Raw genomic sequence first — 15,261 nt, 5'->3', positions numbered from 1 at the left:
ATAAAGAGACTAAAAGGGCAAGCTATAAATTAGGAGAAAAGATTTGTAAGATACATAACCAGCAAAGGATGTGTGTATACGATATTTATGAAACAATGAGAAAAAGACAACCGATGAGGACATGGAGGAAAGACATGAATGGGAATTTCACAGAAATTCACCCACAGGTGAACAGAAAGTTCACCTGGTCATAAAAATATGAAGAAATGCTTGATCTTTTTAGTAATCAATAAAATGTAAGTTATACTATAATGAAATACTGTTTTAAAACAGAGGTGCAAAAATTATTTTAAGTCAAAAAAAAGAAACAAACAAACATTGGTGACGTAAATAGCAAGAGCAATCTGCTCCTAACTAGAGTATAAAATTGGTAAAAATGAACTTGGAAAACAATTTGGTATTACCTAATAAAGTTGACTGTACACATAACTTTATAACCAGTCAATTCCATTTCTCAGTATGTGGAGTAACCACTACATGTGGTTACTCAGGAGTCCTGTACAAGAATGTTCACAGGAGTGTTATTCTTAATAGTCCACACTGGGGCAACTCACATGATGATCACAGTAAAATATGCATAAATAAAATGTGGGATATTCACTATGTAGCAGTAAAAATAACTAAATCACAACTTCACACATCAACAGGTAAAACAAAAGAAGCAAGTCCCATAATACATACAGTATTATTCCATTCAGATAAAGTTCAAAAACATATTGCATCAGGCTCTCTGCTCAGTAGGGAGCCTGCTTCCCCCCTCTCTCTGCCTGCCTCTCTGCCTACTTGTGATCTCTCTCTCTCTATGTCAAATAAATAAATTAAATATTTTAAATAAATATATAAATACATAAATAATAAATACATAAATAAATATTTATGTACCCAACATGGCACCTTCCAAATACATAAAGCAGTTAATAACAAACATAAAGGAACTAATCAATAGTAATACAATAATAGTAGGGAAACTTAACAACCTGCTTACATCAATGGAGAGATCATCCAAACAGAAGATCAACAAGGGCGGGGCACCTAGGTGTCTTAGAGGGTTAGGCCTCTGCCTTCGGCTCAGGTCATGGTCCCAGGGTCCTGGGATCAAGACCTGGGCTTGATCATCGGGCTCCCTGCTAAGTGGGGAGCCTGCTTCTCCCTTTCTCTCTGCCTGCCTCTCTGACTATTTGTGATCTCTCTCTCTCTCTCTGTCAAACAAACAAATAAATAAAATCTTTAAAAAAAGAAAATCAACAAGGAAACAGTGGCTATGAATGACACATTGAACCAGATGAATCTAACAGATACATTCAGAATATTCCATCCTAAAACAGGAGAATACACATTCTTTTCAAGTATACATGGAACATTCTTCAGATCATATATTAGGCCACAGACAAAGTCTCAACAAATTCAAAAAGAGTAAAATCATACCATATATCTTTTCTGACCACAATACTATGAAACAAGAAATCAACCACAGGGGGGGAAAAATATGGGAAGAGCATAAATACATGGATGTTAAATAACATGCTACTAAATAATGGATGGAACAACCAAGAAGTCAAAGAGGAAATAAAAAAATATATGGAGACAAATGAAAATGAACACAAAATGGCCCCAAATCTTTGGGATGCAGCAAAAGCTGTTCTAAGGGGGGAGTTTATAGCAATACAGATCTAAAGGAGCTAGAAAAAGAAGAATAAACAAAAACCCAAACCAGTAGAAGGAAGGAACTAATAAAGATTAGAGCAGAAATAAACAAAATTGAAACTAAAAACAAACAAAAAACAATAGAACAGATCAATGAAACCAGGAGGTGGTTCTTTGAAAAAGTCAATACACTTGCTAAGTCTTGGGGTGCCTGGATGGCTCAGTGGGTTAAGCCTCTGCCTTTGGCTCAAGTCATGATCCCAGGGTCCTGGGATTGAGCCCCGCATCGGGCTCTCTGCTTATCGGGGAAACTGCTTCCTCCTCCTCTCTCTCTGCCTGCCTCTCTGCCTGCTTGTGATCTCTGTCTGTCAAATAGGTAAATAAAATCTAAAAAAAACCACAAAACTTCATAAGTCTTTAGACAGACTCATCCAAAAAAAGAGAGAGGACTCAAATTTAAAAAATCAGAAGTGAAAGAGTAGAAATAACAACTGACCAACTGACATCACAGAAATATAAGGGATTGTGAAAGCATATTATGAAAAATTATATCCCAACAAATTGGACAATCTAGAAGAAATAGGTAAATTCCTAGAAACATTTAATTTCCCAAACCCGAATCAGGAAGAATAGAAACAGACTGATTACTGAAAATAAAGCCAAATCAGTAATCAAAGACTCCCAAAAAGGGACACAAGCAGGGAAATTGGTGTCTTCTGCAAGACTGAAATCACAGCAAGTCCAGAAATTGATGCCCAATCCCGTGTCACTGGTGTCAAAAATGTTTCAGAACTTACACTCTCACAGGTAGAATGAATTGTGTAGTGGCCACATACAGAGGAATTGCTTTGATGATCTTATACTTCAAGTTAAGATCTAAAAAAACACTATCTCTGAAAGCAACATAAATGGATTTTAACCTGTACCTCATTTGTTAAGTCCCCATTCCTGCAGAAGCCAATGGCAACTCATCATGTGATACTTCATTTGTACCAGACAAATTGTACTAGACAATTTGTACAATAAATTATGAACCTGGGAAAAAACAAAAAACCTCCCAATAAACAAAAGTCCAGGATCAGAGAGTATCCCAGGTGAATTATACCAAACATTTAAAGAACAGTTAATACCTATTCTTCTCAAACTATTAAAAAAAAAATAGAAGCAAGAAATCTTCCAAACTTATTCCAAGAGGCCAGCATTACCCCCAATCCCCAAACCAGATAAAGACACTACAAAAAAGAACTACAGACCAACATCCCTGATGAACACAGATGCAAAAAATCTTCAGCAAAATACTAGCAAACCAAATCCCACAATACATTAAGAAAATCAGGGCACCTGGGTGGCTCAGTGGGTTAAAGCCTCTGCCTTCGGCTCAGGTCAAGATCCCAGGGTCTTTGGGGTCAAGCCCTGCGTTGGGCTCTCTGCTCAGCAGGGAGCCTTCTTTCCTTCCTCTCTCTCTGCCTGCCTCTCTGCCTACTTGTGATCTCTGTCTGCCAAATAAATAAATAAAATCTTTTAAAAAAAAATCATTCACCACCACCAAGTGGGGTTTATTCCTGGGATGCAGGCATGGTTCAATATTTGCAAATCAATCAGTGTGATACATCACATCAACAAGAGAAAGTATAAAAACCATATGCTCATTTCAATAAACTCAGAAAAAGCATGTGACAAAATACAACATCCATCATTATAAAACCCTCAACAAAGTAGGTTTAGAGAGAACTTACTTCAACATAATAAAAGCCATATATGAGAAACCCACAGCTACATCATTCTCAATGGTGAAAAATTGTGAGCTTTTCCCCTAAGGTCAGGAACAAGACAAGGATCTCTACTCCCACCGCTTGTATTCCTTGCCACAGCAAGGAAGTCTTTGCTACGGCAATCACACACACAGGAAGGAATAAAAGGCATCCAAATTAGTAAGGAAGAAGTAAAACTTTCACTGTTTGCAGATGACTTGATCTTCTATACAGAAAACCCTAAAGATGCTACCAAAGACTACTAGAACTGATAAAAGAATTTAGTAAAGTTGAGGATACAAAATCAACGTACAGAAATCCATTGCATTTCTATACACTAATAATGAAGCAGCAGAAAGAGAAATGCAGAAAACAATCCTGTTTACAATTATATCAAAGAGAATAAAATCCCTAAGAATAAATTTCTTAAAAGATTCTATTTATATATTTGACAGACAGAGATCACAAGTAGGCAGACAGGCAGGCAGAGAGAAAGGGAGAAGCAGAATCCCTGCTGAGCAGAGACTACCCCCTCCCCAGGCGATGTGGGGCTTGAACCCAGGACCCTGAGATCATGACCTGAGCTGAAGACAGAGGTTTAACCCACTGAGCCATCTAGGCGCCCCCCAAGAATAAATTTAACCCAGGAGGTAAAAGACCAGTCCTCCGAAAACTAAGAAACATTGATAAAACAAACTGAAGACAACACAAACAAATGAAAAGAAACTCCATGCTCATGGAGTGAAGAACAAATATTGTTAAAATGTCTATATCACCCAATACGAACTACAGACTTAATGCAATCCCTGTCAAAATACCAACATTTTTCACAGAACTAGGGCAAAGAATCTTAAAATTTGTATGGAACCACAAAAGACCTCAAATAGCCAAAGCTACACTCTTGAAAAAGAAAAACAAAACTGGAAGTATCATGATTTCAGGTTTCAAGTTATACTACAAAGCTGTAGTAACCAAAACAGTGTGGTACTGGCACAAAAACAGACACACAAAGCAATGGGACTGAAAAGAGAACCCAGAAATAAACTTGTGATTGTGTGGCCAATTAATCTTTGACAAAGGAGGCAAGAATATGCAATGGGAAAAAGACAGTGTCTTCAAAGTAGGTGTTGAGAAAACTAGACAACTACTCAAAAAAAAAAAGGGGGGGGGAGAAAGAAGGAAAAGAAAAAGAGAGAAACTGGACCACTTTCTTACACCATACACAAAAATAAACTCAAAATGGATTAAAGACCTAAATGTGAGACAGGAACCATCAAAATCCTAGAGAACATAGGCAATAATGTCTTTAACATTGGCCATAGCTCCTTCTTTCTAGATATGTCTACTGAGGCAAGGGAAACAAAAGCAAAAATAAACTATTGGAATGTCATCAAAATGAAAACTTCTGCACAATGAAGGAAACAGTCAACAGAACTAAAAGGCAACCTACAGAATCAGAGAAGATATCTGCAAATGACATATCTGATAAAGGGTTAGTATCCGAAATATATAAGACACTTATAAAAACTGAAGACCTGAAAAAAAAAATCCAGTTTAAAATGGGCAGAAGATATGGATAGACTTGTTTCCAAAGAAGACATACAGATGGCTAACAGACACATGAAAAGATACTCAACATCACTCATCAGAGAAATACAAATCAAAACTACATGAGATATCACTTCACACCTGTCAGAATGGCTAAAGTTAACAACACAGGAAACAACAGGTGATGGCAAGGTTGTGGAGAAAATGGAACCCTATTACACTGTGGGTAGGGATGTAAACTGGTGCAGCCATATTGGAAAACAATATGGAGGTTCCTCAGAAAGTTAAAAATAGAACTGTGCTTGATCTAGGGATTGTACTACTAGGTATTTACTTAAGGGATACAAAAAAAATAATTCAATAATAATTCAAAATAATTCAAATAATTCATGGTGCATAATACATGCACCATGGTGTTTACAGCAGCATTATCAACAATAATCAAATTATGGAAAGATGACTTTCCATTGACTGATGAAAGGATAAAGATGTTGTGTGGGGGCACCTGGGTGGCTCAGTCATTAAGCGTCTGCCTTCCGCTCAGGTCATGATCCCAGGGTCGTGGGATCGAGCCCCACATCAGGCTCCCTGCATGGGGGAAAAAAAAGAAGATGAAGAATCAAAGAAGGAGGAGAAGGAAAAGAAGAAGGAGGAGGAGGAGGTGAAGAAGCAGCAGCAGCAACAGGAGGAGGAGGTGGGGAGATGTGGAGCATGTATACGCATGTATACAATGGAATATTACTCAGCCATAAGAAGAATGGAACCTTGGCATCTGCAACAAATGGATGGCTCTAGAAACTATATTCCTAATTGAAATAAGTCAGAGAAAGACAAATACCATATGATTTCACTCGTGTGTGGAATTTAAGAAAAACTACAAAACAACAAAGAAAAAAAGAGACAACCCCCCAAACAGCCTCTTAACTATAGAGAACAAACTGGTGGTTGCCAGAGGGGTGGTAAGTGGAGGTGGGTGAAACCAGAGTGAAGGAGATTAAGAGTACACTTATTTTGGTGAACACTGGGTGATCTAGAATTGCTGAATCATTATATTGTATATCTGAAACTAATAGAACACTGTATGTTAACTCTACTGGAATTTTAAAAATAGATATGAGGAAGTAAGGCTAAATCAATGTAGAGTTGTGCTATTTCCTTTCAAACTCTTTCACTGACATCCTCACAAAAACAAATAATGCTTGCTGCAGGGCTCTTGCTGTAGAAACTGTTCCCTTCTAGAGAGTCTCTAAGCTTCACGTTACCCAGGGGGCTATAAATTGTGACCTTGTAGTTCTAATTTGTTCAAGTAAAACCCAAATGAAAAAGAAGAGAAGAGCCACAGCCTAATAACCTCCAGAGTCAGCTGAAGGGCAGATCCTCAACTGACAGAAATTACATAGAAATTGGAAAATTATGAGACCAATACTGAAAGTCTCCAAAAGATCTTACTAATAAGACAAGCGAAGCGAGGCCTCATCAGTCTTCCCATCTAGGGTTTAACTTCTCCACCAAGCTCTCCTTAGCCCACCCAGAATTTCTGAAAGAAGCTAAATTAAACCCTTCTCTGGCAGGTTTTTTTTGTTTTTTTGTTTTTTTTTTTTCCAGGTTAACTCCTTTAGTCAAAGTTTCATTCTATCTCCTGGGATCCATTCTGAGGTAAATTCTCGTTAAATCTTGGTCATGAGTGTCCTCAGTACAACCACTTCCTTTTCAACTTCTTCTAATTTTGGTGTCAACCCCAATTCCCAATTCCAAAACTGAGGAGAAATATATGGAATCAGACAACAAATATGGGGTAGCTAGACATCCTTGTGGCTGACAGAATGAATATGAAGGCACAGCCTTTGCTTGACTGAAAGCAAAAGGATGAGATGGGAAGTCAGCCACTGGGCGCTCCCCAGGTCTAAAAATCTCACCACAACACATCTTGCCTCTGCTGCAGGGAAAAGACACAGCTCCAGCTTCCCTTCATTATAGAGGCTGACTAAAGGGCACTCTAAGTAGGATGAAAACACTTTTCTTCTGCTGCCCACAGAGACCCCATCTTCTTCTCTGGGTTTAAGTTTCAAATGACCTGAGTTGTTAGAGAGCCTCTCTGTAAAATAAATGCTACCCTCTCTGTAAAATAAATGCTCTTTTGGTCTTCTCTCCTTGCTGCTTTTCAGCTGATGAAACAGTTCTTTTCATTGTGCATCAGTGAAAATCTTCCTGCCCATGAGATGGAGTGAAGCTTGGAATAATTTTTTTGTAATATGATTGGCAGTTTCCTTATTCTTGTCTTTGAAATTATGGACAAACAAGCTGCAAGCCTCTTCTGCTGCAAGGTCAGAAACAAAGCTCCTTTGGCCTCTGTTCTTCAAGGGGAAGCATATAGAGTTTAGTTAGCAACTGAAATATGCTTTCAGAATGAGTGAAGCTGCTACTACTTTGGAAAGTTTAAAGAACTTGTTAGTGAAAGCAGTTAACTTTCTGTTAACTAGTAGCTTCTTACTTTTCTTTACTCTGCTTTTTCCATTTCCTAGCAGTTAAAAAAAAAATGTCCTAAGAAAGAAGTACTCCAAGATCTCAATTCTGACTCCAGAGTCAGATTTTAGCACTTCTTTAATGTCTTCAGAAAGTCACCTATGGTATCAGATTTCTAATGATTGTCACAGAGCGGAATTTAGGATTTGGGATCAATCTGCTTGTGTAAAACTGGCTCATTTCATATTTATTAAAAGCAAAACAGATAACTAGAAGTCTGTTTATGGCAAAGCCTCCTTTTCCTTTCTAAATGTTTGAGTTTTCAGAGTGGATGTCCATTTTGGCACATTTTATTGGCCCAGGGGAAAGCTCGGGTTAATATTTTCCATTGTGGATGAATTTGTTCCACATCAGCAACATTGGACATTTGTTCTGCCATTTCCATTGAAGTGATGGTAGGAGAAGGAATGGCACACTGGAGCCACTTTTGGTTCTCTTTGGTTATTTTGGAGGACTTTGTGGGATCAAAAGATCATGACCCACTCCCGAAACACTTGCATGGGCATCTGTTTCAAAACTTTTTCTACTTTCTCTTGGAACTAATTCATACATAGTCTTAAGATTTGTTCAGCTGTGGGGCACCTGGGTGTGGCTCAGTCACTTAGGTGTCCCTGACTCAGGTCATGATTTCAGCGTCATAAGTTCAAGCCCACAAAGGGCTCTGCACTAAGCATGGAATCTGCTTGAGATTTTCTCCCTTTCCTTCTGCCCCTCCCTCTGCTTGTGCTCTCTCTAAAATAAATAAAATTTAAAAAAAAAAAAAAGGATTTGTTCAGCTGTATATCCTTGGCTCTGCCTTGAACCTTTTGTGCAGAAAATTTCATTTGACAAAAAAACCTCTTCCCTTCCATCTGCTGTAAAGTTCTGAGCTGTAGCAGACCATCAGCCTAGCTTCAGGTCATGCTTAGTGAGTGCAGAATGTACCCCAAGTCAAAGGGATCTAGAGACTCAGAAGACAGCATCACCCAGGGCAAAGAAATGGGAGAGAAGTAGTTTCTGGAAGACAAAAACAAAATCAGTGAAATCCCCACTAAGGTTTTTGTTGAGTAATAAGCACTAAGTCATACTGAAAGGAACATTGTCAGGAGAACAAAGTAATCTTTTTAGCAACTCCTACAAGTATTGTATTCCTTGTATACTCTGGGAATGAATATCTGGGAAGCCTAGACTCTGACCTCTGTCTCAGTAGAACATGGAGACATATTTCATGCTGAGAAGCAGCTGCCTGGATGATTTGTGCCTTTTTGCTTCTTGAAAAGAAACAGAGCCTTAATTAAACCTTCTCTCAAATTCTAACTCAGGGTCCCTTAGGCAGATCCTGGGCCTGACACATGGTTCTTGCTCTCTGCAGAAGAGTCCTGAAGCAGGCTGTTAAGACCCAAACCACCCATTAGAATATTATCCAGTTTGGCATCAGATAATAAAAATATAGACTAGTCATAAAAAAAAGGTATAAAAATTAAACTAGTCAATTCAATCACGACAGTCAGATTTTTCTGTATATATAGAAACAGCACAAGAAATAAAATTGTTTTGGTATTGTTAAAGAAGAAATCATTCTGATGCTTGTTAAAATGGTTAAGGAAGACTTTCTTCAAGACTATTTCAGTAGGGATAATGCAATAAAGGATGGAGATCAGGCTCAACTCCAAACATAGCAAAGATAGTTGTGGATTTATAACCAACTAGCAGAGTGAGGGTCAGTGGATGCAAAATTACTAAAAGGAGACATCAAGGCTAGGAAGAATTCTTGCTAAACTGACCTAACAGAATTCTTGCTAAAGGCAGCCTTGTACATCAAAGTGGGGGACGAGGAAATCGATCAGATATCAGGGGTGGGGAGAGTCTCATTAAATTGACAGGATTCTTGCTAAAATTATGTGGTAGGCAGGCCAAAGACAGGAGGAGGACCAAGGCTGAGACCTAGTTGAGAAGCCTCAGAGGAGTCTAAAGTCTGACCAGGAAGAGTCTTTGTCAATACCCACAAGCCTTCTTCTCTCCTCCATTCTTTCCCATTCGGTTCCCTCAATGCCACCAGCTGCAAAAGAGAAGGCTCTATTTCCTCAGCTGGCCCTTCCCTTATACTTCCCAGGATCCCTCATTATTGAAAAACAGAGCTTTCCAGACTCTCAGAACTCCAGGTTCAACATCTCAACTAGCAGATGTGGCTGACTTATTCTAGTTTCTGATTGCTAGGGTCAGTTTACTCCCTGGTGAAATAGTCAAGGCCCTCCCCACTTTGGGAAATATGCTTCCCAGATGTGGAGAGGCATCCCTGACAGACTCACTGGTAGTATTTGTGGTCCCCACCACTGTGGGGAGACTGGTCCATAGAGGAGGAAGAGCAAGTGGCTAAGCAAACATATCACCCTCTCCTTAGCTGGAACATTTTTAATTAATCTGACAGTCAACAACTTTCACTGATAGAACAGTGAGTATAGAGAACTAAAGAAGTCCTAAAACCAGGGTTTGAAAAGCAAGGTAAATACTGTTTTGCTTGGTTTTGTTTATTTCTAGTGTAGCAAGCTGGACTAGGTCAGGACCGCAGGCCCCTAAACCAATGAGTTTGTAGTGTTTCTCCTTTCTACCTTAGGAAAAGGTGCCAACCTTTGAGCTGCTCTGAGTTTCAGTTTCCTCAGCTATGATATGTAGTTTATGGAGAGGATTAAATGTACATAATGTGCCTAGAGAAGAGTCTGGCATATAGCTGGTACTCAATAAATGGAAGCTATTATGAGTCACATCCCTGTCTTTGTCACTAATTATTAATTAGAAGTTTGAGTTGTCTTGCAGTGGAAAGAGTAGCACAGTGAAAGAAGTTCTAGTCTTGCCTCTTATTGGTTCAAGTGTCTACTTAGAGAACTCCTTTCTTACTGTAGCCTCAGTTTTCTTATCTGTAGAACCAGGGTGGTTGGGAGAAATAAGTGTTGTTTCTTGCACATGGCTATACACCACAATTACCTGGAAACATTAAAAATATGCCTCCTAGGTTCCATTCCTGGAGATTCAGATTCAGTGAGCCTAGGACAAGGTTTGGGTTTACTTCTTGTAAAAGCTTTCCAAGAAAATGGATAAATGAATGTGATGTATTTACAGTGAAATCCTAATCAGGAAAAAAACAGCAAACTACTTATTTATGAAACAAACAAAAATTCATGAAAAAATAAAACCTCAAAAATATGTTGAGCAAAAGAAGAAATAATCCCACACAAAAGATTTCATTCAGTATGATTCATTTATAGGAATACAAAAACCAGAAAAATTGATCTATGGTGGTTAGAGTGAAAATAGAGGCTACTTCGGAAGGGTAAAAATAGGTATTGACTGGAAAGACGCCTAAGGAAGCTTTCAGGAGTGAAAGAAGTATTGTATATCTTGATCTGAGTAGTGGTTACGTAAGTATACATATAAGTTAAAATTCATTAGGCTGAATACTTAAATTCGTGCATCTTACTGTATGTAAGTATAGTAAGTGCTTGTATACAGTACATACACAATACTTAACACAGTACTGTGGGCATAGTGGCAAAAACTCCCCTGATATTTCTAATGCATAACCAGGCTTAAGTTCTTTGAACAAGATCCTTGAAGTCTCTTTCTGTTCTAAAGTCCTAAGATTCTTCTATGCCCATCTCAGCCCCCTTGCCAGACACTTTTATTCACAGAGTAAATGGTCTCTTTCACCTTTTTTGGTCAAGCACAAGATCAAAGATATTAGGAAAAGCCAGAGTCCTATCCTAGCACTCAGATAATGGATACTGATGAAACTCAAGAATTGTCCAAGCCCCAATATAGTAGAACAAAAGCCAAGGAAAAGACATTGAATCACAATCAAATTTGATGTGTAACCTGTCCTGTTTGCCTGAGGGGACTAGCAAATCTAAAGATTTTCTGTTGTTGGTTTTTTTTGTTTTGTTTTGCTTGTTTGTTTGTTTTTGTTTTTGTTTTTGTTACCCATTGATTCATTCACTTATTTGGCAAATACTTATTGAGGGTTGACTATGTGCCAGGCAGTGCTTAGTAGTGGAGGCAGCAAAATGAATTTGACAACAAGGTCCCTACCTTCTGGAAATTTAAATTTTATAAGAGAAGGAAAGACAGTATGGAGATAAGCATAGATAATTGTTAATTTTGTAAGAACTATGAAAGAAATGGATAATGGGATAGAGAGAAACTGGAGAAAGGACACTTTCAGATAAAGTGGTAAAAAAAAATGAGGTGATATTTGTACAAAAATCCAAAGATTGCCAATGATCCAGCCATGTGAAGAGATGAGGGAATCAAGTTCAAGGCCAGGGAATGAACATTAAGGGTTAAGAGAATGACAGGTGTAAAGGCCCCGAGATAGGCAACAGTTTAGCATATTCTAGAAACAGAAAGGAGTACAATATGTCTAGAATATAGTGACTCAGCAGGAGAGTCGATCAGATGAGTCCAGAGACAGTAACAAGGCTTTGTAGGAAATTCTGGTTTTATTCCAAGAACAATGGGAAGTTCTAACAGGGTTTAAGCAGGGAGTGATGCGTGATTTGAATCGTGCCCCTCTTCTCCAATCCCTCTGGCTATTATTTGAGGAAAGGATGCGATGGGACCAGAAAGGAGGCAGGATGTCAATTAAGAGACATTCATACACACATGGGACATTCATTGTTGTCTAGGTAAAGGTATCGGCGGCTTGGCTTAGAGTAGCTTTGTTTAGCAGTTCATCAGGGATGCTGAATGTCTAGGACCGGGTTAACCAAAAAGAGAGCAAGAACTAACTGTGAGGTTGGTGAATTCCTTATGCTCTCTTGGCCTTGTCTTGCTAATGATTTTCCCACCTGTTATGGATGAGGTCAGTTAATGATCCCTTGGAATGTTGGTCTCAGTCCCTCAGGGGCCTTTCTTCAGGCCCTTTCCATCAGTCTCTTCCTCTCTTTTGGTACCCCATTCCCACGCTTAGCAAAATCTGCTCTCCTAGCACCATGTCCTGAAGTTCTCTGGACCCTTCTTTCTTTGCTTCTCCTTCTCTTGCCTTGCTTAGAGGTCTACTTAATCCTATAACACTAACGACCATGGGAAGGAAGCCTCAAAAAATATTTGTTGCTCAATTGGCTATTCTAGGAGAAAACTAACTGGATAAAACATATTGACACCTTCATGCTACTCCAGAGGTTGCCCTCACTGATAAGCCTGAAGGAACATTAAGGAATGAGCCGATAGCCCTAATGGGGCCTCCTTAGGTCAGCACAGCAAGACACCTGTCGTAGCCACGTATATCCACGTATATTACCTGTTGATCAGATGGGTCAAAGATGTATAGGATGATAGGACCCCTATGCAGCCACTGAACATTTTGTGTGGGGAAACTAAGTAATTATGAATGAGAGCTATTTCTCCTCTGGCTCTGACCTTCAGTAATTGGTGTAGTTCATTTGGTTGAGAAACAAAACCATAACAAAGTTTGTGTTACCTTTCCTAGGTTTTGGCGTATCAGAAACAGTGGCTGATGAACCAGAAGGGTAAAAACTTTGAGAGCTTTCCAGGACAGAGAAGGGTAAAAGGAAAATATGCTATGAGAAAGCCCTACATTTTGGTGACAGAGAAGTAGATGCTGAGAGCAAACTGTACCTTGAATTTGAGGTACAAAGGGAGAGGAAGTTCCTGCAAATTCCACAGCATCATTGTCACAAATAAAATATAACTCTCCATCCATTTTCTTTAAATCCTTTGATGTTATGTCAAGTAGCATTCAGTATTTTATTTCTATCATCTCTTTTTTGACAAAGTAGTAAGATTGTTTTTTTAAAGATTTTTTTATTAACATATAATGCATTATTTTTCTGAAGGGTACAGGTCTATGAATCATCAGTCTTACACAATTTACAGCACTTACCATAGCACATACCTTCCCCAGTGTCCGTAACCCAGCTACCCTATCCAACCCCCCTACCCTTCAGCAACCCTCAGTTTGTTTCCTGAAATTAAGAGTCTCTCATGGTTTGTCTCCCTCCCAATCCCATCTTGTTTCATTTTTTCCCTCCTTACTCCCCAGGTGCCCTGACTGTCTCTCAAATTCCTCATATCAAAGAGATCATATGATAACTGTCATTCTCTGATTAACTTATTTCGCCTAGCATAATAGCCTCTAGTTCCATCCATGTTGTCGCAAATAGCAGGATTTCATTTTTTTAATGGCTGTGTAATATTCCATTGTGTGTGTGTATATATATACCACATTTTCTTTATCCATTCATCTGTTCATGGACATCTAGGTTCTCTCCATAGTTTGGCTATTGTGGACATTGCAGCTATAAACACTGGGGTGCAGGTGCCGATTTAGATCACTACATTTGTATCTTTGTGGTACATACACAGTAGTGCGATTGCTGGATCATAGGATAGCTCTATTTTCAACTTTTTTAGAAACTTCCATACCGTCTTCCAGAGTGGCTACACCAGCTAGCATTCCCACCAACAGTGTAGGAGGGTTCCCCTTTCTCTGCATCCTCACCAACATTGGTCATTCCCTGACTTGTTGATTTTAGTCATTCTGACTGGTGTGAGGTAGTATTTCACTGTGGTTTTGACTTGTATTTCCCTGATGCCAAGTATTGTTGAGCACTTTTTCATGTGTCTATTGGCCATTTGGACGTCTTCTTTACAGAAATATCTTTTCATGTCCTCTGCCCATTTCTTGATTGGATTATTTGTTCTTTGGATGTTAAGTTTGATAAGTTCTTTATAGATTGTGGATATTAGCCCTTTATCTGATAAGTCATTTGCAAATATCTTGCCCCATTCTGTCAGTTGTCTTTTGGTTTTGTTGACTGTTTCCTTTGCTGTGCAAAAGCTTTTGATCTTGATGAAGTCCCAATAGTTCATTTTGCCCTTGCTTCCCTGTCTTTGGCAATGTTTCTAGGAAGAAGTTGCTGTGGATGAGGTTGAAGAAGTTGCTGCCTATGTTCTCCTCAAGGATTTTGAGGGATTTTTGTCTCACATTGAGGTCTTTCATCCATTTTGAGTCTGTTTTTGTGTGTGGTGTATGGAAATGGTCAGTTTTGTTCTTCTGCATGTGGCTGTCCAATTTTCCTGACAACATTTGTTGAAAAACTGTCTTTTTTCCACTGGACATTCTTTCCTGCTTTGTCGAAGTTTAGTTGACCATAGAGTTGTGGGTCCATTTCTGGGCTCTCTGTTCTGTTCTATTGACCTATGTGTCTGTTTTTGTGCCAGTACCATCCTGTCTTGATGATGACAGCTTTGTAATAGAGCTTGAAGTCTGGAATTGTGGTGCCACCAACTTTGGTTTTCTTTTTCAACATTCCTCTGGCTATTTGGGATCTTTTCTGGTTCCATACAAGTTTTAGGATTATTTGTTCCATTTCTTTGGAAAAAAAACTGGTGGTATTTTGATAGGGATTGCATTAAATGTGTAGATTGCTTTAAATAGCATGGACATTTTCACAATATTTGTTCTTCCAATCCATGAGCATGAAATTGTTTTTCTATTTCTTTGTGTCTTCCTTAGTTTCTTCCATGAGTATTCTATAGTTTTCTGAGTACAGGTTCTTTGCCTCTTTGGTTAGATTTATTCCTAGGTACCTTATAGTTTGGGGTGCATTTGTAAATGGGATTGACTCCTTAATTTCTCTTTCTTCCGTCTTATTGTTGGTGTATAGAAATGTAACCGATTTCTGTGCATTGATTTTATATCCTATCATTTTACTGAATTCTTGTATGAGTTCTAGCAGTTTTGGGGGTGGAGCCTTTTGGGTTTTCCACAAAAAGTGTCATATCATCTGCAAAGAGTGAG

General features: G+C 38.7%; 1 protein-coding gene and 1 pseudogene across 8 annotated transcripts in view; both read left to right on the top strand.

Moving 5' to 3' along the window:
- Positions 1 to 15,261, top strand: part of ASIP (agouti signaling protein) — a 138,821-nt gene that overhangs the window by 107,510 nt on the left and 16,050 nt on the right. For 5 of the 8 annotated variants that reach the window (XM_032350930.1, XM_032350926.1, XM_032350928.1 and 2 more), the window contains exon 1: positions 12,047 to 12,124. The exons of the other annotated variants lie outside the window; for them this stretch is intronic. In XM_032350930.1, coding sequence (XP_032206821.1) covers positions 12,102 to 12,124 — 23 coding nt within the window. In that variant the 5' untranslated portion in view covers positions 12,047 to 12,101. Of the gene's footprint in view, positions 1 to 12,046; positions 12,125 to 15,261 lie in introns of those variants that run through there. 8 annotated transcript variants of the gene reach the window in all.
- On the top strand, positions 114 to 2,619 carry LOC116596231 (annotated as a pseudogene).

Source organism: Mustela erminea, chromosome 7 (assembly GCF_009829155.1).
Source record: "Mustela erminea isolate mMusErm1 chromosome 7, mMusErm1.Pri, whole genome shotgun sequence".
In the NCBI taxonomy this organism is placed as follows: domain Eukaryota; kingdom Metazoa; phylum Chordata; class Mammalia; order Carnivora; family Mustelidae; genus Mustela; species Mustela erminea.
The sequence above is the reverse complement of the archived record's forward strand: the minus strand, read 5'-3'. Positions and strand labels throughout refer to the sequence as shown.